Source organism: Lutjanus erythropterus, chromosome 16, assembly GCF_056507025.1.
Source record: "Lutjanus erythropterus isolate fLutEry1 chromosome 16, fLutEry1.hap2, whole genome shotgun sequence".
NCBI lineage: Eukaryota > Metazoa > Chordata > Actinopteri > Lutjaniformes > Lutjanidae > Lutjanus > Lutjanus erythropterus.
Genome location: NC_139332.1, coordinates 16,923,229 through 16,948,210, shown reverse-complemented (window position 1 = coordinate 16,948,210; position 24,982 = coordinate 16,923,229). Strand labels below are relative to the sequence as shown.

The following is a 24,982-nucleotide window of genomic DNA, read 5'->3' as shown; positions in this document are numbered from 1 at the left end:
TGGTGCATAGTTTTACATTAATAAGTGACACAGCCATGAAATACACATTAGCTTCATGCTGTTTGTGATGCGTTAACACATGTTGAGTATGACAGAAAGTACATTCAGCTGCTGCTCACCCTCAGTAGGTCAAAGGCTTGACTGAGGTATTGGGTGCAAACCTGTTTGTCAATGCATTAACCCTATGACTAGTGCGCCGTACCTTACTGCAGCCATTAGTCGATTAATCGATTATCGAATAGTTGGCAACTAATTTTTTTTCGCCCTTGACTAATTGGTTAATCATTTCAGTCATTTTTCAAGCAAAAATGTCTTCTTTAATGTGAAGATTTGGTTTGTCATTTGTGACAGTAAAGGGAGAGTCTTTGAGTTTTGGATCGTTGGTTGGGCAAAAGAAACAATTGGAAAACATTACTTTTGGCTGTGGGTAACTGTTGAGCATTTTTCACAATGTTTTGACAATTTAAGGACTAAACAATTATTCAATAAATTGTGAAAATAATCAGCGGATTAATCGATAATGAAAATAATTGAGTTGCATCCCTAGTTGCACATAAATGTACCCAGGTGAGGACCATGTAGTCGCTCCCACTGGGAGTCGTGTCTCTGTCTTACAGCTGAGGTCTGCTGCCTCTGTGGTTCTCTATTCACTGTTCCACAAGATTACATATTAACATACAGTTGAGCTTTCACTAAGTTTTTGTTCCACTGTATGTACTTCTTTTTTTATATATATATTGTTTGTTTTATATATTGTTTCTTTTAAGTAATTATTTTATGCATTTCTACCTTCTTTTAAATGTATTTATTATATGGATTTTCTTTTTGTTTTCTTTATGTGAACCACACGAATTACTCATGCACAAAATGTGCTTTATAAAGAAATCTTGATAGCTATACATAGAACTGTAAAATTCCTTTTTCCACTTGCTAATAGAAGTCACACAAATTTTATATCTGGCTTTTTAAACACCCATGTCAAATTTTGGAACCAAAACATTTCCTTAGGGTCTGAAAATAGTAAGAGCACTTAATAAATTTTTATCCTGGAGTATTTCTGATTATGCCTTTGCATCCAAGCAGGGCTACGTCTAATGAATTACTGTTTGGTCCATAAAATATCAGGAAATCGTAAATACTGTGCCACTTCCTACCGCCAACTTAAAGCTCCTAAATGGCTTGTTTTGCTCTGCCAACATTTCAAAACCCAAAGAAATTTATTTTACTGTCACACAAGATGAAGAAAAGCAGGAAATCATCACAACAAAGAAACTAAAATTCAAAAATGAAGGGCATTTCTGCTTTAAAAGCGACTTAAATGATTCAAATATGCTATATAGCTCAGTCATCCTGTCCGTGACAAAGATTAAAACAGGTAAAACAATGCGTGTGGCGAAGTGACAGCTGAAGTGTTTTTGTTACATAACTGAGCCACATATGGCTATAATGGATTATCAGTGGTCGTGTTCTAAAAGCAGGAAACGTGGGATATCAAAGCAGCCCCTTGTCCTTCACCCTCCCCTTTGTTAGCCCACCCTAATGTATTTGAAAACATTTCTAAGTATAGATCATGTCTGACGCTATAAAAAAAACGCCACGTGTTACCACTTTTATAGGAGGCCACCAAATGAAGCTTCAACACATGACTTGGAGCACACATGGATAAGATGCATGTTTTAAAGGACAGAGTGGGGTCAGACACAACAACACAGTAGAATATGTTTTGTTTCACAGCTAAACTAATCAAAGATTCACAGGAGCTGGTTGCACCAACAGGATTTATGCCTGGTCTTATGCTAAGTTGGTCGTAGCCAAATAGTTACACCAGTTGCACCATCTAGGCTTAAACCTTCGTCTCAATGAGACCTGCTGTAAACCTGGTCAGAAGCAGGTGTAAAGTCAAAATCTGGGCTGATTAATACACATATGCAGTCTCTAGTTGAAGACGCCTGCTATTCTGTGCCATGAACACTCAAAGAGTTGTGTTATTCAACAGAACTGTGTGGAAAATTTAAAGCAATACAGGTGAGAAATTAATTATATTCAGTTAGAAATAACTGTACGACGGTTTTTAAGGTACTAATGTGGCAGACCCGTATGGGCACTGCAGTGGTGTGCGTCAACTCACTGCTGGAGAGAAGAGAGTGAGAAATTGCCACTGGTACTGGAGTATCGAAGCATTTAAATTATTCAGTAACAATATTAATTGAAATTTTTGGACAATGCCACCGCTTATTATTCATTTGACTGTCTGTATTTTCTTGTGCTGGCTGTTATTTTAGTGGAAGAATGTCAACGATGTATTCTTGCGACACATGCCGCTCGGCAACAGCCACAGCCTTGTAGGCATTCACATGAACACGCATTGCTAAGACCAGGTTAATTAGTTAAGATAGACTAAAATTTGGTTGGTGCAAAAGACTGGTCTTAAAGACTGTCGGAGCAGTTAGGATCTCCCGTCGTCCATGTATGGAAACATCTTCCTACATTATGTTTCTCCACTCATTTACTTGCCATCTGACTGCACACCACATGAATAAATGTCACCCACCACCGCTAGAGCCTATATGTACGCTCCCACGTGCAGAGTGTGGGTCGCTGTGTGTGGCTGTGCATGTTGGGGTGTGAGGACGGTTGGGGAAGGAAGCATAAATTACAGGCAGGGCTGCTCCTCCTGGCACCCTGCCCTACCTCAGACAGACTGTTCTTATCTACTGTGAAGCACACCATGACAGGCTGGTTAGACCCCCAGTTTACAGTTTATGTCAAGACACAGTTCATGGCACATAAACATTCATATTAGATTGACGCTATGATGATGAAACGTGTTTTTACGCTTTGGAAAAGTATTTTCCTTCCAAAGATAGGCAGTTGAACCTTTTTTTCAGAAAAAAAATGGTCCGTTATTAGCTTGGCTCTCCAGTGCGCAAAGTTCGTTAGACCACAAACTGACAAATACCTATACCAAGAAGCAGAATCTTGACTTGCATGCTGCAACCACAGCAGGCAGCCCATCATTACTGTAATGGTTTGATAAGCCAACCGAAATGTGATTGCTCGCTGCTCGACACATCTGACAGGTGTCATTTGAGAAAAAATGTCAACTTTAAGAAACACCCCAATAACTGATTCTGTAACAACAGCTGCTCGTTTTTCTGTGGAATAACCCAAAAGTAAACAGGTAACGCAGAGAAACAGAAAGTTCTCTTCTTCTGTGAAATTCTTTCGGAGTCGATCAAAACATTCAGGTGATCATCAGCCACAGATCTTTGGATCAGTGTTCGTGCAGGAAAGAAGAGATAGCAGATGGCTTTTAGTGATACTAGCTCCACAAGGGGAACGAGTCACAAGGATATGAGCATGTGAATGTGTGTATACAGTTACAGTATGTGTGCATCCCTGCCGGTTATAATCTGTTTTAACAGTAAATGTGCTGACTCCATCAGTAAAGAGGATAGGTTCCCACTGCATGACCTCCGATGGCTCCTATAATCAATGTAATTTTCTGACCAGTCACTCCAGTGGGCAACACATGGTCAAACTCAACCGTCAGATGCTTAACTCAAATTTTAGACCTCGGTTTAATACCACTACAATGATGTATATTATTCTCTTCAAAAACATTTACAGCCTTGGGTAACTTGTATCCTGCAAACTTAGAGAAATGAAAACAAAAACATTTTATGCATAAAAACGAGAGTGTTTCAGCGTTTCAGTTGACAGTTCCACCTGTCCAGGTTGTTGCAAGCCGACTTACTGAAATAATTTAAATAAATGACACAATAAATGTTACCTGCTCTTAGTAAATGCTACTGCAGTTGCAGGCCCCTCCACACCACCATGTGGTAACCACTTACCTGCAAAAGCACTTCCCCAGAGAGCAAAGTGTTTTTTTCAGAGCAGCTCGGTGAACGTCAAAGCGTCGGTACAACCCACCCAAAAGTCCACAACAAGTATATTAACTTGCAGATCTCTGTATATGAACATGTTTACGTTAAAGTTAGGGGGAAATAAAACATGTCCATCATGTAAATAATTCCCAAAGAAAAGGGTTTCAATCATTGGCTCCAGCATTTGGTTTTCAAGTAGAATGTATTGTGCTTTCCTTGAACCTGGCTAGCGCTGTTGTACAGGTCCAGGTACTCATGGGTACTCAGACTGAAGATTTTCATGATGTCCGTCCTCTTCTATTTGATTGGCCAACACCAGACTCTTACCGCTACAAGTTCAGCATGGTGAGCTGAGCAGCAGAACAGAATCTGTGTTCACCTGGGCAGAAACTGCTTCTTACCCCTACCAGTACAGTTGAAACCGCTTCACCGTACTGAAATGACAAGAGGTGGCGAGTTGCCGCATGGCGGTGTGAAAACGCCTTAATGATCAGACAAGAATAGTGGTGTTTTTGGTTGAAAGTTATTTCTTGTTTTGTGTGTGATTGGACGTTGCTGACATGAGATCGTTGGGCCACTTAGCATGTGGTCGCTGGTTTAAATCGCTCCATTTTCACAAATTTAAGTGGCTCTGTGTTTTCCGCAGCTCTCACCTTCTCCTGAACATCTCAGCAAAGATGCAGCCGACACTCCACAGGTCCACCGGTGTGGCGTAACTGGACTGGAGCAGCACCTCGGGGGCTCTGTACCACAATGTCACCACCTGTAGCGTACACACACAGAAACAGGAGGTTAAACATACAAAGACACAAAGACGCAGCTAGTTTCTTGCACGTAGTTTTACCTGCCAGCAGCACTCAGTGCCCTGAATGTCACCATCTATGGGGGTGGGGGCTCACGCCAACACTCTCATACACACAGGGTTAATATTTCTCTGCCCCCATCTTGAGCTTACGTAAGACATGAAATCATATCTGGCAGGACACGTCTCCCTGCTCCTGTTTTGGTGTACCCACATCACAAAGTCTTTCCACAGCAATCCAGGGACACACAATACTGTATATATACATTGCGTTTGTGCGTATACACATGTAGCAGTACCCATTACAATAACAAAACAATATAAGAGGTGATAACGGGTTGAGTATCATAGATATTAACCACCACACCCACACCCACCCTCTTGCAGAAATAGAAAAGAAAAACACTTCCTGTCTTGCATCAAGCAACCCTGCACCCACCTGAGGTCTTACAGCAGCCATTTTGTGCCACTTCACACTAAGCATGGTTTCCAAATTTGTCCCTGTAACTCTATTGAGACTTCTTCTGAGTGTGTGAGTGAGTGTGTGTGTGTGTGTGTGTGTGTGTGTGTAGCCATGGCCTGCAGGAAAGCAGCAGCATTGTTAACAGCTACAGTAGGGAAAGCCTCCAGACAAAACTCAGTGACCCCTAGTAAGAGAGTGGACTGGTTCCAGGTGCTTTCCTAAACTCCAGATTTTTCCAACAGCTTTTGGCTGCAGTCTCCTCCTCAGGCACTGCAGAGCGCTTATCGGGAGGTCGGAGGCAAATGTTTGTAAGCAAAAAGAGTGCGGAGTCACCTCAATATCTTTATTAGCTGTCTCAAACTCTGTGAGGGAGTAACTTGGAAAACGAAACCTTGAGCTTTTTAGATGGTGTCCACATGCCTGTAGGTGTAATATGAGAGCAGTGATCTACAAAGGCTGTAGATAGCCAAATATGAACTATTAAAAAGTGAGTGAGGTCCTTGCTTATGTGCTCAAGTACCCCCTAAAAAGTTATTTAGAGTCAGCTGCCAAGTAACTCTATGGTTTATAGACTTTTGACAAGATTTCTTTCACCAGGGAGGTTAGAGGAAATCAGTATCAGTGATTTTAATCCTGTCCGAAAAGCATGCGTTTGTTATTTTTATCCCTGTACTTCAGTCAGTGCACTTGTTTGTTCTTGCGTAATTTGAACTCGTGAAAAATAAGTTATGTTTTAGTTATGTTAGCGGTGAGGTCTGGCCTGTCAATCCTGCATTCTGAGCCAGATTAAAGTATTTCAAAAACTACAAGATGGATTGCTATAAATCTGGTTAGGGATAAGTATTGAGAACTGGTACCAGTTTCTGACTGGTCGGAAATACAAATGATACTGCTATTGGTATATATGCAATGTCACATGAACAGCTAACAGGGCTAGGCTTTGGTACCAAAACTCTGCCAATATGGATTTGGTTCCTATATGACCAGCACCTACTGAACTGAATCACAACGTAGATTTCAGTTCCACATGCCTGAGCTGTCAGCTGAAATACTTGTCCTCTTGTGTGCACATTACAGATCATTATTGATATCAATAAAATCCTAATGATATGTGTAAAAGTGATTTAAGAATTCATTGTCCCCAGAGCATGAACCCTACTGGGTTCATCTTCTGAACTTTCCTCTGGCACCACCACAAGGTTCACATGAACTGCTGTAAAATTTGTTACAGATATTTATGGTCCCCAGAGAAAAAGGCCACATTCAGTCTGAATTAGGTTTTTAGGGGAAAAGCCAGCCGTCCCATTCATTTTCAATGACAGTCCATTTAGGTTGCAGTAGTATGGCCACAGGGCATGCTACATAAAAAAAAGAAATTACAGTGCCATGTGGTTCAAGCAGAGTCAAATTCTGGAGAAACACAACCTGATGTGTCGTTGTGTTATCTATTTTGTGTGCCAAGCTTCAACATCTGTGTTCATTTGTGTGTGAGAGAGAGCACGCATCTGTGGTCGTGCAGGTTAAATCTGACAGCAGTGAGGAAGCGTTGGCAGGGAGAAAGCTGGTGAATCAGACAAATGAAACGTCATTTCCTGATTATTTCACAGCAGCCTTTTTAAGCTCAAAGAAAAAAATTACTGTGTACCCCCGACAACATCTGTCTGAATAAATCCAGCTGAGTTTGGTGATCGCGTAAGTTTTCCCCCGTTGCCATAATCAGGTCAACGTATCCAAAATACTTTCATTTATGATCAATTACCTGCAAATCCAAAGACATTTTCATTTGCAAAGGCTAAGATGATGCACCTGGTGAATATGACCAGCTACACTTCGGCATGTTAGCACTGTGACTGAATATTTGCATGCTGATGTTGGCATTTAGCTCAAAACACTGTTGTGTCTATGTTCAGCCTCACAGAGCCTTGGATATCTGAGACAAACAAAGTGACCAAACATTACCCAAGCTGGAATGCTTAAGCAAGGCAGTCAACAGAGACCGATAAGAGGAATAAAAAGTGTGGTCACATTTTTGCTTCTAAACTGAATGACACTATTAATAGAGCCGGGGGTTACATTTTGCAGATGTGTGATACTTTCTCATCTCCTGCTTCCTGCTTCAGTGGAAATAGGGAGGAAGTTGAGGCTAGTTGGCTGTGATGTGTTGGCGGAGACACGTGACCAAAAATGAGACATATGCTCAAAATGAGCAGACTGTTGGGGTCATTGAAAATTTTTAGAACAGTGAAACCTCAAAGAAAAGCATGAATGGAAGTTGCACAGTTGCCAGTATAGTCAGGCAACAAAGTGTCATGGATATTTTTTCAACGTTGGAAAATTCATGGGTGCATTGCTTTCATTCTTGTAAGAATTATTTCTAACTTTCTTTGAGTTTAACTTTAGGTTTTCAGCAAGTAGTTAGTCTAATATCTAGATAGAGCACACATGTCTCCATTTTCCCTCTACTAACCAAGACACAGCATTGCTGAAGCCATCAAACACACAAACACCAGCTGCTGTTTTAAAATGTAGATGGATGCATAAATAACAAATGGCCAAATCAACATCTTTCTGCAATTCTTGCAGCTGCAGGCTCAAATGCATGTGACTTCAGTCTGCTGCATGGAGTCTGTAGCCCTGCAGAGTCAAAAGCCAGAGCTTGCATGAACACAGATAGATGTAGAGCCTTCTAGGAAGAACCACAGACCTAGAGCTCGGGGTATATCCGCCTCAGTGCAATACAGAGTTATTCGAAAACCTGGCCACAACTGCAGATTAAGGCATATATATCACACATGCATGCACTCACAGACACACCGGAAGATAGTTTTAAGGTTTATAGCAATCTGAAACTACACCCTGACTACTTGCACTGTAGGAAACCGTGTAGTGATGCATCTATGGTAAGGTGGTCTTTCATTCTATCTTTGCATTGAATGATAAGACTGATGTTATTGTACAATTTTCTTTTTTGTCAATGAATATTATGAAAAAACTAAAACCAACAATGCATGAGTCTGTCTCGCAACACTTTCCAACTTCCCCCTCTGTCTGTGACAATCAAACCGAAGCCCAACTCATTTTTTTAAAAGTTTCATTTGCGTGGTGAGGGCTTGTCGTTGACATTTGTTGGGCACTATTTTCAGCTTAAGACTACTAGACGTTTGTTATGCTGGTTGGTATTTATAGCACCCAGAATAGAGTGTCTGTTTTCATTATAATAAAGGAACACGTAATCCAGTGCAACAGTGTGGCTTATTTATTTTTAACAGTTATTGGACAATAATATAAGTATATTGTAGCCTGGCAATCAGAAAAATCTGCAAGCTTCATTTGCTCCGGTCGATCTGGCAAATCACAACCGTTTATTTTACATGAGACAGGTTTGATATGATGACTGACAGAAGAGCATCAATGGTCCAGATTTGAAGTCACCCATTTTGAGCACAACACCCCAGGCTCATGTAACTCAGATAAAACAGTCATATTAGGCAGTGCAGACCAAAGATGGATGAAGACTCTGTTACTGCATTGCCCATTTCTCACCCAAAATGTTGTCAGAAACAACAACTTGCATGTTTCACTGCTATTATTGTTGTAAGTTTTTACAACTTGCATTTTGGTCTGCACCTCTTAATCACACCCCTTGGAAACTGATAATGAACCGAGTTTCCAGACTAATTTGAAAACTAATGTTAGCTGCATTAGTCTCACCCTCATTAGTGTGTGTATGTATACTTGGGATAATAATAGTGCAAACTGGCAAATACGTTTCAATAATATGTAACAAAATAGTTTGCTAGGGGTCCTGACCCCCTTGAAGGCCCATTTTATATTCAGTTTGTTCTTGGTTGATAAAATACAGAATATGTTCACCGATTTTTAAATTGAATGGGATTAAAATACGTTGCTGGTTTACTCTGTGATATTCTGCACACATCATTTCATCCAGCTGGCAAGCGCGGACCATCAAACATTTCTGAACAAAACCATTTTCTGAAAGCGTACAACTATTTCTTTATTTGACCTGTTCATCTCAAATCATTAACTCTGCCCCTCAAATGGCCCGTCGCACACCTCAGATCCTCAGTTTCAGGGTGCTCATTTCCATTTCCAAACAAACAGTCCACTGTCAGCAGCACTGCTTTCCACTCAGCAAACCTCCTCACCCATTTCTCCCCAACCTCCTCCCTCTCTCCTGCAATCTCTTGTTCCTTCTCCATAAAATGCCTCTCCTCTTCTGTCTGTTTCTCTAAGCCCATGAGTCTGTAAAACACACATGTCTGAACTGCAGTAAAGTCTACGTACAACAGTTGGAGAGCCTGTAATATCCATGAATGCGTTTCGATCACGCACAGCTTCACGCTCTCCATAAAACACTCAAATGCCTCTGTATTAAGCAAGTCGCAAGTCTGTTATGCTAAATATCTCAAAACTACTGCTCTGACAAAGGAACGTGCTCTGAGTTCCTCCTAATAACAGTTTTAATGGAGAAGATTATAACAACACACAGACTGTTGTAAAAAGAAAAAGGACATTCCCCAATTGCAATGTTGTTCTGTGCTTTTCTTTTTTTGTCCTTTCCCTTCCTCTTCTTCCGACCACGTTTGCATTCCTTCTTCCTTAGTCTCTCTTTCTCACCCTTCTCATTCTCTGTTCTGCTTCACATATCCCTTCACTACACACTCATGTAGGCATGAAAACAGAGATACAGACACACAGTATGTAGGACAATCAGACGCAGAGAAAGTGAGTCAGCCCTGAACTGTACAATACAGTGTTTTGCTCTTAGGTCAGCTGCTTTGCATTTTCAATCTGTCTCTCTGCCTATCTGACACCACTCTTCCCTTCCGCATGGTAACAGAAAGCCAGAGGAGGTCAGATAAAGCTGAGGGAGAGAAAAAAGAGAGTTAGAGTGTGTGAGGCTGACTCCAGATTAAAGGACAACATTCTGGGAATTCCTCTCTGCTGAGAGCATCCTCCCCCTCACCACCACCACCATCCTCCTCCTCAGCCCTCACTGCAGATCTCCGCTCCGGGGAGGAAATGGCTTCCCCTGCCCCAGAGGACCTCCAGACCTCCTGGGCCGCACCTCCAAGCCTGTCTGACTTGCAACATCCGGACCTGTGCCACTAGTGCACTGTGTGTGCATGCACGGCGGAGGAGAATGACAATAGGGGTGCATGCATGTGAGCGCGGGGGCGTTTGGTTTGTGTTATGTGTGAGTACTCGCACGTGACTGCGTGAGCACCTGCTTTTGCCTGAATTCACATGCTTTAGTGCCAAGTGTTTTTGTGCATGTGTGCAAATGTATGCAAGTTATCTGCAGCATGTGGTTGAAGTAGAATTCTATTACAACTTTGGTCAAATAATTCTTCCTCAGAGATGGATGAGAAGATCAATAGCACTCGAGCGTGTTAAATATTCAGCTTCTGCCAGAGGAGACACCAAGCCTAAATCTGTCAAGTCGACCTTCTATCACTTCTAAAGCTAACTAATTAATGTGTGATACATACGGTTTACATTTCGGGTATAAATGATCCTCTAAGTGAGCTTTAATATGAGTGGTATCAATCTTCTCATCTTGCTATTTGTTAGTTAAGTGTATTTCTCAAAGTATCGTGCAGTTCCATTAAACTGCTGCTGTGTTGACAACCTGTTTGATCACCTGTGCACCATCAGACTAGCTGGTTACAGGAATGTTGCCGTGTTTCCAGAGCTACGCAATGAAGAAGTATAATGATCCATAGATAACCTGCATAAATAATACACAGTTTGTGACTGGAATTACTCTTTGACCAGTGCCTAGGATTTAGTGGCATCTAGCAGTGAGCTTACAGATTGCAAACACCACTTCTCTTACTCCCGTTCCAAGCGTGTAGAAGAACTTCCAGCTGGGACCAGAGACAGTGTTTGGTTTGTCCGTTTGGAGATACTGTAGAAACATGGCAGTGCAACATCGTGACCTCTGTGGAAGATGATTCACTCCCTCTGCAGATATAAAGGGCTCATTCTAAGGTAACAAAAACCAATGATTGCTTTTTTGAGATAATAATAAGTAAAGAAAACATACTAACACAAGAGTGAGTGCTGTTGTACGGGTGGGATTTGGTTGTGTACAAGCTCTATTTATTGGTCAACAGTAATAAACAGCAGATTATGATTTTTTTGTTTATTTCATGATTTATTTGGCTTCACTAACACAAATAGTTCTACAAACAGTTTTACTCTTGCTGTTACTTTTTAAAGTAATGACACCTGAAAACTCGATGCAGAGTTGCAGTGAAAAGACGGGACAGACGCACGTTGTCTGCAGCGCATCTCTGTGAGGCAGCAGAGTCTGAAAAGAGGAAGAGTGACTGATTTAAAATCACCTCGGGAGAAATCCCAACCATGATTTTGCCCATTTTCACTGGAAACAGATCATAAGATTGTGAGATTTATTGAAACACTGGCAATATTTGCTGTCTTAGCCTCTAAACAGCTCCTGTCTGCTCACTGGTGCAGCTCTATGTCTGCAACACAGTGTGTCTGTTTTGACTGAATATTACCTGTGACTTCTCACCAATCAGATTGTGTTGTGGACAGAATATTGAACCAGACTGCAGAGTGTAGTAGTGTATTATACTGAACGGTGTGTGATTATCTATTGCATGTACTATAGTATGGTATAATACAGTTTTATATTCAAAGTATAGTGTATAGTATTATTTTAATGACATTTTTATTATGTATATAATTGTTACTATACTATATTTATAAAATGTATTATTATTATTATCTTATTATTATCATCACTATTATTACATTACTACAGTGATGACTCCAGACAGAAAGGGAGATCAAAGTGCATTTTTACAATAATTTTACCATAATCTCACCTTTTTTTGTTTCGTGCTGATCTGAAAAATGAACTGATCCATGACTGGACCTTTAAATCATGGCCAAATTACATTTGGAGTTGTTGGGAACCGCATTCTTCATCCCTGACCCCCTATCCTCCTAAACTCCCACTTCCACCATGACACAAATGTCTTCCTGTCCCCTCCATGTGGACTTCCGAGGGGGACCTTCACTGTGACCTGATGCCATGAGGATGACTGAGGCCGGGGCTTAAGGGTGCAGTGCCGGAGGCACTGGGGCTGATGGAGCTTGGCCGGGGGCCCGTGTTTACATTCCCTCTCACTGAGGAAGCCCATGATGAAAGCGCACCACTGCACACACAGACACATACCATCTACACACACATGCACGCTCACAGACAAGCACTTTGGATGCACCGGAGGCCAAATAACTGCTGTAATTGAATCAATAACAGCGTGATTGGAGGTTTTAACTTTCAGCAATTACCGAATAAAGTGGAATAAAAGTTGAAGTGCAGTTAAGTCTCACAGGTAAATGGCTCGACTGTTTCATGCTTTCAGTCTTAAGCTAGAATTTGATTACATTCCTGAAAGCAATCCACCACAAATTAAAGTCTTCCTACGTGAATCTGAGGAAGGAAAACGGATAAAGGCTGCAGAGTGTATAGGCAGGCCACATATGGGAGAAGGAGAGCGGATGTTATAATAATAATACGAGCAAAACTATGCAGTCTGAGAGTACAGTGGAGCTGAGGCTGTAATGTTGTGTCTCCAGAGAGGCCCCATTCGAAGTTCTAGCAGTCAGCCATGTTGTAAACACCATTATTTCACTCCTCCCTCACTTTCCCTCTTTCATTCTTTCTCTTGTTCTGCAAAAAGGACAATTTACAGTCGCAACAATACAGCCGCACCAGGCCAAGAAAGGAAATAAGGAAGGAGAGAGACGATTTAAGAGAGAGATGAAGAAGGTAGAGGCTGAGGGAGGGAGAGACAGAGTTACAGGCCTAGAAAGAAAAGTGCAAGAGCAGCACACAAACTGTATACAGTAAAACAGAAAAAAGGGGCACTACAACTGTTGCCAAAGTATGCACAGTGTACAGGAATGCAGCATGGGGCCCTCGGCGAGCGAAACAAAGACAGCACAGTCAGTGGCTCTCTCTCCCCAGTGCTACCACATCCGCACATCATTAGCTGGAAAATTCCTGATATATGCTGTAATTTTTTCTCTTTTTTTTCCTCCTCTTCCTCTTTGCCGTTTGCTGGTACAGACACGGCTTTAATATCCAGATGCCGGTGTGTGCGGGTGTGTGCACATGCACTGCACACGCACAGATCAGTAACCCCTTTTCCCCACATGGAGCATTACCAAGAGACCATCAACAATTAATACAGTGAAGTGCAAACGAGTGTGTGTGTGTGTGTGTGTGTGTGTGTGTGTGTGTGTGTGTGTGTGTGCATGTGTGTGTAGGGAGGTACACACAGGAAAACTTAAATAAGGCTTGCACTGTGTGAGGGCGTGCATCTATGTGTGTGCAAACATTAATAACAATGTGATTGTCTGTGTTTGAATGTGTGTATGTGCAGTATATCCGTGTTCATATGTGTGTGTGTGTTAACTGTGTGTGTTTGCTTATGTCAAATTGGGGCCAGCCCCTTCGCGCCAGCCGGCTGCAGTCAAAGCATAGAGGATGACTTTTCCTTTTTTTTCCCATGCAGAGCCGTTTGAGGAGATATCTAAACATTCCCAGAGTGCGCTGCACGTGCTCTCCTGCGTGCAGTGCAAAAGGGTTTTTCCCCCCCTCCCTCTCCCTCTCCCTGCCACTGCCTGCCTGCTTGCCTCTCTGTCTGTCTATCCAGAGTAGAAACACATTGTCTGGCAGAAGGAGAGATTCACAGCCACGACTGTCCAGTTCATCTTTGGTCATCACTCAGAAATTTCAGTTTTATTAGCCTCACTTCCTAAGCTCTTTTGTACTGTTAGTGACAGTGTGCGACTGATGCCTGCGTGGATAACTTTAAAGATTATGGGAGTCATGAGACTGCACACTGTAAAAAAAAAAAAAAAAAAAAAAAGACATTTACCTTTAATGTTATTTATATTATATTATAGTTAGATTTTTCAGTCTTTTTCATAATAAGAAACTATACCTGCAAAATACAGGAAAATCACCTTTTTCAATAAATCTGTCTTAAAAGTAACTTTAAAGCTACTACATTAGTTTTTAACTGGTTATGAAGGTTTTAATTACAACAACATACTGAAGCCTCTATATGACCCCACATAAATTAACAAGACCATGAACGAGAAGAATTACTATTCCTACATAGTTATTCTTAACACCTGCCACTGGGTCAGACTCTCTGTAAAATCCAATAAAACGAGTCCATGTTTATATTTTCCAGGTAGTAGTAATTCTACGTTAGCCAGTTAAAAATAAGCAGGAAGAGATTTTTAATTTCATTTTGTTTCTGATGTTAGTTTTCTGTGGTATGGCGGTTAAACTACTGCTTTTGTCCAGAGGAGACCTCAAAATCAACAAAATACGAAAGTCCCTTGCAGTAGCTTTAAATTCAATCAAACAATCCAATGCTTCATAACATGACTGTACAATTTATTAATGGTTCTGACCGTTAATTTAGTAAATATCAGTGTAAAAACACAGGCCGTTTAATTTAATTAAAAATAAATTGTTTTACATTTTTCCTATTCTGTGTGAATTTTAAAAATAAAAAAATATTTTTTACACATTTGTAAATTAAAAGTAAGCTCTTCATAAAACCTAATGAAAATCAATTTAACAGAACTGTCCTATAGTTACTTTCAATACATTCAAAAAATACAACAACTGCAGCGCCCTGTTGCAACCTGTGCAAAACTTCACAGTAACTTGCCATTTACAAAGAGAAATGTATGCTAAAATATGTTTTCTTAAAATCATCATCATCAGGCTTAAAACTTTCATATTTTGTTGATTTTGGAGACCCCTGTAATACTAATATCAACTGTAATATCCACAGAAATAAAACTCTAGAAATAAAAATGTCCTGCTCCTTCCTTTTAACTGTCTACTGTGTGACTGACCATAACTTTAGAATAACTATATAGAAACAGATGATCTTCTTCCTGATGGTCTTGTTTGTTTATGTAGCTTAGTAGAGGCATCAGTAATAAAATGAGACCGTTTCATAACCAGTTAAAAACTCTTTGTAGCAGCTTTTAATAACGTGGGAAAATCTTCATCAAGATGCATGTGGTTTGCCAGCTTAAAGACATCTCATCTGCAACATCATCACCATCTTGTAAGATTATCATAGCGAGCAACAAGTGAGAACACACCAATCTAGACTTTCCCCTGACCCTTAACTCAACATTCATACAGTCAAACAAAGGCCCACAAATGGGAAACACAAATCAGACTGAATGGAGTCCGACTGCTCTTGAAAGCTTTGTATTGTAAAAGCCTGTCTGCTGTTTGAGCGCGGGCAGGAAATCTGGTTTCAATTTGTTTAATGTCGTCTGAGATATGGGTGTCTTATTCTGGTAATCATAGTGGGAGGGCTATAAGCAGAGGGAACTAGGGGGAAGAGTTGGGAAAATACCTTCCATCAGGTAACAGTTTCACTCCTCTGCATGTCACCAACAGCAGAGTTTACAGGAAACAATGACGGTGACAAGAAGATAGTTTTCAAAAAGCCAATAATACTAGTAATAATAACTGGTTCATGTGTCACATAAAAGGAAACTTAGAAGCTATTTATTCACTGAAAGAGACTTTACAGGAACAGGCTTAGAGGGTCATAAAATTCCCTTTGGCTCAATAACAGACTCACTTTAGATAAGCTCAGAGGCAAGACAAAAAAACATTTTCACCACTAATAAGCTTATCTTGTCATCTCCTGGATATTATGGCAACCTCTTGAGTGTATTTTGGGTTGCAGCTAGAAAAACTGGAGTTCAGCACCAAGTGTTAACATAAAAGTCTGGTGGCATTCCCCATGAGTTTTCCAAATCTAATTTGACGGGCAACGATATGCGCATGATATGCATGAGTGTGGAAGCTAATGGGTTTCACGGGATCATCCTGTCAGCTGTGTGTTACAATAGCTGCCAATGTGTGGCTGGTGTGGATGAAAAGACGACCACGGTCAGGTCACTATCTTTAGAAAACACCTGACCTACCCTCCTCCGTCACTTCCAGAGAAGGCGTCACAGCATCAGAAAGGATCTTACCTTAGCACTTGGAAATGCAGATGGAACTGAACATTTCTAATTTAATTGCTGGATCTAAAGCGGATGGATCATGAGAAAAGATCCAGATTTCCCGTGTGCAATGTCGCAGCAACGGCGCTTTTGGTTTTTCCCTCTGTAACTGAGTAAGTTCAGCATCCAAGTTATTTATTCCTAACTAAAAATTTCATAAGTCAACCTTGTTTCTATATAGCTGGGGGATACTTTACTTTCTTGTAATTCCCAACAGCTCCCCAGTTTGCTTCCAAACTTCATCTGTTTTGATGCTATCCCTGCAAAAAGGGCACTGTGGATCACGGAAGATGTACCGCTTCTCAAAATTGTAAAACAGTCTCTTGTCATCCATGCCGACTGTTGACTGGAGACTATTCAGAAACTTCTGTTTTGATTTTGACCAAAGACAATAGGCTGAAGCAAGTGCGTTTTGTAATCATAGAACCAGACCAAGCGTTTTTTCATGTCGCTTAGCCTGATCACTGATGCACAGAACAGGTTAGAAACATCCTCATTAGGAAAAAATGAAACTGATCTGATATTCCCTCACTCACGTCCAGTTAGGAAGCAGTCTAAGAGTTATTTCTTAAGACCTCTTTACCAAGCTGTTGAGAGCAACTTTTACAAAGGAATGGAGAAAACTTGTGCTAATCACTAACCGACTAGCCATGGCGTGTTTGTACAAAGTACAATCATAGACATATCAGTTGCCTAACTTTGCTGTGTATTAAAAATGAAACTGCCTGAATGTGAAATAAAATTCTAATTGATACACATGAGCACAGGATTAAATTGGATTTGGGTATGAGTGCATTTCAGTTGTGTAAACCATCTCTAGTGTTGATGTTTCCATCTGCTGCTGCTGCTTTGATCCTTATTAACTCACACTCCATCACAATTTTAAGAGTTTATCATCAATTGTTGATGCAATAAGGTGCAATGCCTGAAGCAAGTTTTAGTAACTTATGAGTCCTCTGGGGTCACCAACTTCTCTCAGACTTTGTAATTACTTTTAGACCAAAAGCCTGAGAGTCCTAAAGTTAGCACTCTCCACAGGCCAGTTAGGAGCTACTTTTAGCCTCATGATGTTTTAGGAATGTGTCCCTTGACTTTGATTGGATAAGTCCAAGTCAAATGATGAAAGCTTCCCCTCTTACTTGTTAGAAATAAATATTTGTACCAGTATTTAGATGTTAATAAGTCACGTTTTAACACTGCATTACACAAAGGAATTTCAGTATCACTGCAGACTGGGTTGTATTTTGCTTTGCATTTATTCTAGATTCAAACATTAAAGAAATGTTTGTGCTGAAGCGCTTCAGGGAACTAAAGCGCTTCAGCAGAAATGGTACCTCAATGAGGTGGACAGAAAAAGACCCCTCTCCACTCTTTTCTGGCATGTCAGATTAACCCATCAGCTTTTCCCATCTGCCCGTCACTCAAGGCAGTACAATGAGCCTGTAGCCAGACTGGGGTCATTAAAAAACCATCAACAAAGCAACGGACCTCCAGGGACTGCCAGGGGCAGCCTAATCTGGACCCCAGTACCAGCCCAATGGGTGGTCTCCCTCCCTTTCTCTCCCTCTTTCTCCCTCTCTCTTTCGGGGAGGGTGAAATATGTGCAACATGGTAGGTGGGTGATGCCGACGGGGCCATCAGTCACACGCAACCATGCATGTGCAAATGTACCCAGACTCCATCACACGTTTTCTTTTTTTATACAGACGCAGAGACTACATTTTCTGTTGGGGACATATTAAGGGACCGTTCCGCCCAAAATCAAAAGTACATGTTTTCCTCAACACTGTAGTTCTATTTATCCATCCAGATTGTTTTCTTGTGAGTTGCCAAGTTTTGGAGGTATCGGCCGTCTGCATTCTTTCTAATATAATGGGACTAAATGGCAATCAGCTTCTGGTGCTCAAAGTAAAGCTGAGCTACTTTTGGCTGATACTGCAATTGTGATATGATTTGCGATATGAAAGGGAATTATAATACTTATGTCATTATTTGCATTTTCATTTTTAAAAAATTAACATGATAATGGTGTAATTTTTGTGGGGATCTGGACCAAACAAAGAAGTCTGTTTAAGTCTGTAGAGAACATAACGTGTAGAAAAAAAAAGTTCTACAAAAAGTTGTCCGCCATGCAAAATGTAAATAATAACAGAATGCTATGATTTGCATTTAACTTTTGTTCAATTTAGTAACAAAGAGAAGATATTAAATGGTCAAACTATTTTTTTGCATAGACACAACTGCATAGACAAATACAAAACTGCAAGGAGTTTAGGGATTTTACCATCTCCAATCCATAATATCATTAAAAGATTCAGCAACTCCAGAGAAATTTCAGCAGAAAACCAACACTGAATGCCTGTGAACTCTGACCCCTCAGGTTGCACTGCATTAAAAACTGACATGATTGTATAAAGGATACTACTACCAACGTCTCCAAGACCAAGCTCATCTGAGATGGAATAAAACAAAGTGGGAAAACTGTGCCGTGTCCGAGGAGTCCACATTTCAAATTGCTTTAGGAAATCATGGACGTTGTTTCCTCGGAACTGAAGAGGAAAAGGACCATCCAGACTGTTATCAGCAGTAACTCATTATAGGGAATCATGGGTAACTAACATCTATGAAGACCCCTACTGGCACATACATTGTCTTTGAGCAACATATGAGACCATCTAGACAACATCGTATATCAGCAAGAATGGGAAAGAATTTCACTTTCAAAATTTGAACAATTAGTGTCCTCAGTTCCCAAATGCTTCAATTAATTACAAAAAACAATAGTTTATCAATTTCAACAATAATTTCTTGTCTTTGTATTCATGTGGAATATAGGTCTAAATGGATTTACAAATCATTGCTTTCTATTTTACCCAGCAACCCAATGTTTTTGGAATTTAGGTGTGTGGTTTGGAGCTTTAAGTACCACAAGCTGAGGGCCATCTAGCGCCATTATATTCAAGAGAGGGCAGGAATCTCTACAACCGTTATCTCTAACACTGCAACTCCCACCAAAACAATCTAGATGGATAAAAAACACTAGATGCCAGAGGAAAAAAATGTATCTTTTTTTATTTTAGGGGTGAACTGTCCCTTTAACAACCCAGCATGTTGCTAGGTGAGAAAGCAAATTCATCGCATAAAAGAGAAGTTCAAGCAACGCCGTTAAATCATCAGCAGAAAGTACGAGAGCGCTACTTTCAGTTAGTGACACGCCGGGGGGGGAGAGAGAGAGAAGCGAGGGACTGTTTTTGACAACTTTATGCAAATGCTCACTTCAGCCATCTTGTCATTCTAGAAGTGCTAAATGAATCACTTTGAAAGTGAGAGAGAAGTGTCTTGTTCGCTTAAGCAACAGCAGTTCTCCAAAGCCCATCTGTCTGCCAGTAACGGTGGCATTAGGTGACTAAATAAGCAACTGCTGCTCTGTTGGGCAAAGGGGAAGATCCTCTTAAACGCTGTGTGTCTTAGTGTACATGTGTGCTGCATGCAGTGTAGATTATCTGCTTTTATTAGCAAGAGGAAATACTGAATGGATGAATGGAGATTGTGTGTGTGTGTGTTCATGTGTGCGCGTTGGACTGATAGGGGGATTCCAGACACAGGCACATTAATCTAGAACCGAAGATCCCGTGCTCACGTTGCAGCTCTCCGCTCCAGCGCATGTGTGCACTAACACGCACACACACACACACACACTTACACACAACCTCCATCTCATTTTTTGTGGCCCAATCTGTACAACCAAGAAAGGAAATGAGTGTGAGAGTGTGTGTGCAAACAGATTCACATTCATGTTATGAGCCTCCGTGTGTGTGCATGAGTAGTTTCGGGACTTGTCACTTGGCATTCATATCTAAAGGTGAATTCCCGGGTAAATATTCTAAAGAGTCCCCATCAACTCATATATGACATCAACTCAAAGACAAAACCTCCAGTGAAACCACACACACACTGAATATTGTGTAACGCTATGTAAATTCTATGGTTGAGTACGTCTTCCTCTGTGAGTTAAACTGTGTATTATCATCGATCAGAAAGATAAATTACAGAAATTAACTGAGAAAATAATAATCTTGTCTGAATCATAAAAATTACCCCTCATAATAATACTGAGAAATTACGGTTTAGGGCCTTGACAACAGTCACACATCAGTCAAACAGATAACTGACAACGATCTGCCGTGACATTTGTAACAGACACTTATCAGAACATCCTCATAACTGACATCTTAATTATGAAAGTGCCTGTTAAATTGTTAGGATATTCACTTTATTAATAATCCCCTCACTGCATTGCATTGCTTCATCAATGATCCTGTCATAGATTTCAGTTATCAGTGATCAAAAATCTAAGTCACTTCTTGTAATGTGTTGCCTGGTTGGACCTACTGGCATTTGCAAGACTGATTTACTGTTCATATAATGAGTATAAAATAATAAGAATGGTACAATAAATAATATGACAATAAATTCAGAAGTTTTTTTTTTAAAACAGCCCACAATGACTACTTTACCTAGGGTGCCAAGAAAAACAGATCTATTAAAAGTCTGCAGCAAAACTTGTTTTCAAGTAGTTCAATACAGAATTTCTCTTCCTTTTCCTTGTGTGCGGTTGACTGTAGGGATGTTAATGATTAATTAATAATTGCCGATAAGAATTGAACCAATTAAAAAATGTTTCAACCAGGAAAGAGCTGCTGTTTCAAGCAAGAGCCTTATTCTTTTATTATTCTCTTCATTAAACTGTTTGTTCTACATAAATTAATCTTTCACATTTTTTATGTACTGCAAGAATTGCTAAAATAAATCTAAACTGGTGGAAAAGACATAAGTTGTGTATCTTATTCATTATTAATGATTATTCAATTACTGATTTTTGGCATGTTCAATTATTGGTTAAGAAAAACACACAAAATTTGCAACCCTATAGGCCATCAAGAGATTCACTGCAGCCTGAGTTCATGCTGTTGCCAACACTTTAGTGTTAACAGTTACTCTGCACAGAGTAACTGGTTTTCCACCTCAACCAACAACATGTATTCATCAGTTCTAGTTGCCATGAAGGGAGAAGCACCTGCTTGTGTCCACTGGCTCAGCTGCTTGTCTCTTTATGTGCAGTGACAATAGCAGAGACACATGTGCAAGTCAGTTCTGATGCTGAGAGCAGAAAAAAAAGTTTGCATTCTTTGGGTTGGATGTTTATATTTACTTTATATGGACAGATGCTGCTGTACTGGTTGTACTGGGTGAGCCTGACTCAAGTTCCCCTGAACTTTGCTAAATTGGCATAACCAACGTTGCATGGCCTTAGCCAACAACCCGCATCTGGTTTCATCCTGCTTCTCATCGCTCTGATGCCTCATCTGCAGATTAGGCGAGTAACATTAAGTCGTCTGTCCATTGTAACGTGTTGATTAACGTTTGGCATTTCCGTCTCTACTAGCAGTGCACTCTGACACCTCCAAAGTGAAACAAACAAACATGCTTTATTTGAAAACTGACAGGAAATCCAGTGCTTAAAACCAGTCCTCCATTAATCTGAAGTACAATATAATGATGATATCCAAACCCGAATTATCCTACAGGGTTCAGACTAGTCAGGCTCATCAGTAAAGAAGGCATGGGTGCAGTACATCAGAAAAACCTTCTCTTGCTAAATAAAGGCTTATAACGAGGTACTTAGCTACCGTTGCCGTGCACCTTAATCTTAAAAGTCTCATCTCTCCTGATTTCAAGCTCTTCCAAAGACTCCTTTCAGTCTCTCTCTCAACTTTATCTGGTCATCAGAGCCCAGAGCTCAACAGTTGGACATCAAAGTACCGACAGTGGGAAGGGAGGGGTGTCTGTCTCTCCTCGTCTGTCCCATCCCTGTCTGCAACAGCCACTGAGGGATTCCTGAGACGGACCACGGGGGCCCTTGGCTCTCACTTTACACAGAGAAACCCTATCATTTGGCCCAGCGCTGCAGAGCTACCCGCTGATGCCCTGTAAGTGCCCGCTACATCACATTAGATGCTTTTCATCTAACTCTCTGGAGATGGGACGCTGGTTCAAGGCGGTGTGTGTGTGTGTGTGTGTGTGTGTGTGTGTCTGTGTGTGTCACTCAATAAGCCTTGATGAGACTGACGGCGTGAGTTTGAGCAGCAATCCAGACTAACTTTGCCACTGGTAGCGCTGGTGATGCCAACTTTCGCAGCCAGCTGCACCGCCAGATAATTTGGTTGCACCTTTGTTTTTGGTACAGCACTGTATTAATCTATGACCTTGCATGATTAATAATTATTAATTATTAATAATGCTAATCATTGTTGTTTATGCTTCTTTGTTGGATTACATTTAATTAAATGTATGCTTAAAACACTGCACACATGAAAAGCAAAAAATAAATAATTTTATGTGTTAAAAATGTAAAAAAAAGACACAATTCAAAAATTTGATTTCTCAAAGAAAAGTCATGCCAGTAAAATATAACAGGGAATGAACTGTGCAAAACATCCCAGAATCAAGAGATATCTTTTTTAAAACTCGTAAGAATCGTATATGGAGCATATTTGTAATTTTTTTTGATATGCTTTATACCAGTTCAAATACTAAGCCAGTATTTGCCTCATAAAGTGCACTGTGTCCAGATACATCTATTGTTGGATACACATTAAATAAAATCTGGATAGGCCCTCATGCCATATAGAGAACTATGTGGACTCAGAATATACTAAAATGGTGGCATACCATCACTCTTTGTCACTGAAGCATGTGCACGGCATTCAAAATATGGCATCAGTCATACCCCAAAAATATCATTAACTCCATATTCTGATAGTGGCAAAGTGGTCGCAATGCAGAGGTAAGATATGCTAAAGATATGACATCTTACACTGCTGTGATCGAAGAGTGTCCACCATGGATTTATCATATATGGGTCAATGTTTGACATTTCCGAAAAAAAAAACATTTTTGGATTCTGGGGTACTTTGCGAAATATTGATAACTGTCCTGAATTCATGATGAAGCAAGCCAGCTACTTCAAGTTATAGCTAGTTCCCAGGGCATTAGAAGGGACCTTCATTGAAGATAACTAGCTAACATTAGCTTAATAACCACTGCACAGGGGATTTACAAATGCTAGTATTAACCCTTTTTGCTTTAGGTTTCATTTGCGTGTGAAGGTTTATTTGTTCCTCTTTGTCTCTTTTTGGTTATGTGTGGGTTCACTTCATAAGAAAAATATCTAAATTTGTTCCATTCTCTTTATACACTTATCAAATTACCCTGATAGATTGTTGGTTTATGCATCTTTTATCTGCATGGAGATCTCAATGCAATATTAAGAACGCAGATGTAAAACTATAAAGTGCTTACTAACTGGGGCTGCACGATTAAAAAAACCCCAAACATATTGACCTTATTTTGACAGCTATTGCGCTTTCGTTATGAATCACAATTAGTGTCAATGATAATTTTTGCATCACAATTTCCATTTTCCTTGAGAAGAAAAAAATCATGGTCTTGTGACATTTCTCTCTGCAGCACTACAGTATTTCATCATAATGCTGTTTTGTCTCATATTTTTTCCTTATTAAAAATTGCAGCTTCTGTGGCTTGGATGTTGCACCTGGATATATTGCCATTTTGATCGTTTTTGCTGAATTGTGCAGCCCTATTACTTATGTATACAGGCTCCAAATGAGACCAATCCATCAGGACATTATGAACTAATATATTGGATCATGCAATATTCCCCTGTCCAAGTCTATTTATGCCTACAACCCAGTTAAAAACATCCTGCGACCCACTTTTGGTTCTTTTTTAATCAGTTGGGATTGGTTGTTTGTTTTGAGTGCCTCTGTTGTGACAAACTATTGTATGAGTCCCGCTGAGTTAAGGGATATGAACAAACACAACTCACCACAGAGGTGAGCGCCATCTGGAAGCTGTAGATGCGGGCCAGGCCGAAGTCAGCCAGTTTGATCTGTCCTCCGCTGGTGACCAGGATGTTCTGGGGTTTTAGGTCACGGTGAACCACGCGGTGCGAGTGCAGGAAGTCCAGCCCCTGGAGCAGCTGGTACATCATGTCCTGTAAGACAAGAAAAACAGATAGAACAAAAAAGAGGGGAATTTTGTAAAAACGACAAGGACACAGTCAGAATTAATACAGTGAGGGTCATCTGAGAATGAGATATTAGAGTCATGATAAAAATGACACTGATGAGTGTGAGCTTGAGCAGCGACCAGACAGCTGAAGTTTGTTTATATTTTCCATATGTGGATCTAAATGATTGCATCTCACTGGATGAATCTGATTTCCAAAATAGTTTGGCCTTAAAGGGATATTTTGGGTTACTTGATGTGTGGTTGTGTGAGGTACTTATCGATAGTTAGTGTATTTCCTACAGTAGATGCTGGTGGACAAGTCTCCAGGTTGGAGAAGCAGAGTTCAACAACATACAAACACAGCAGTTTTGACAGCTTTTGACCTGTTAATCAGGGAAATAGTCTATACATGTCTTACACAGACATGTATGTGAACAGATTTCATAATAAGCCGATGCATTTATTAGTATTTAGTTTTTGAAATGATGCTGAAATCACATCTTCTATCATAAAATTCTGTCATCGGTTTGTTTGCTTTCACATCACAAAAAGAACCGCACCAGAGTCACGGCGGAGTCGTACCAACTGTTTGGTCCACACCATGGTTCGATT

At 40.4% G+C, this 24,982-nt stretch overlaps 1 protein-coding gene across 2 annotated transcripts in view; it reads right to left on the bottom strand.

The window, feature by feature from the left end:
* The window catches only part of cdk6 (cyclin dependent kinase 6), a 46,891-nt gene that overhangs the window by 5,792 nt on the left and 16,117 nt on the right, over positions 1-24,982 (bottom strand). For both annotated transcript variants that reach the window (XM_084738441.1, XM_084738440.1), the window contains exons 4-5: positions 24,186-24,353; positions 4,544-4,653 (exon numbers count right to left, since the gene is read on the bottom strand). In XM_084738441.1, the coding sequence (XP_084594567.1) occupies positions 4,544-4,653; positions 24,186-24,353 (278 nt within the window). The remainder of the gene's footprint in view (positions 1-4,543; positions 4,654-24,185; positions 24,354-24,982) is intronic.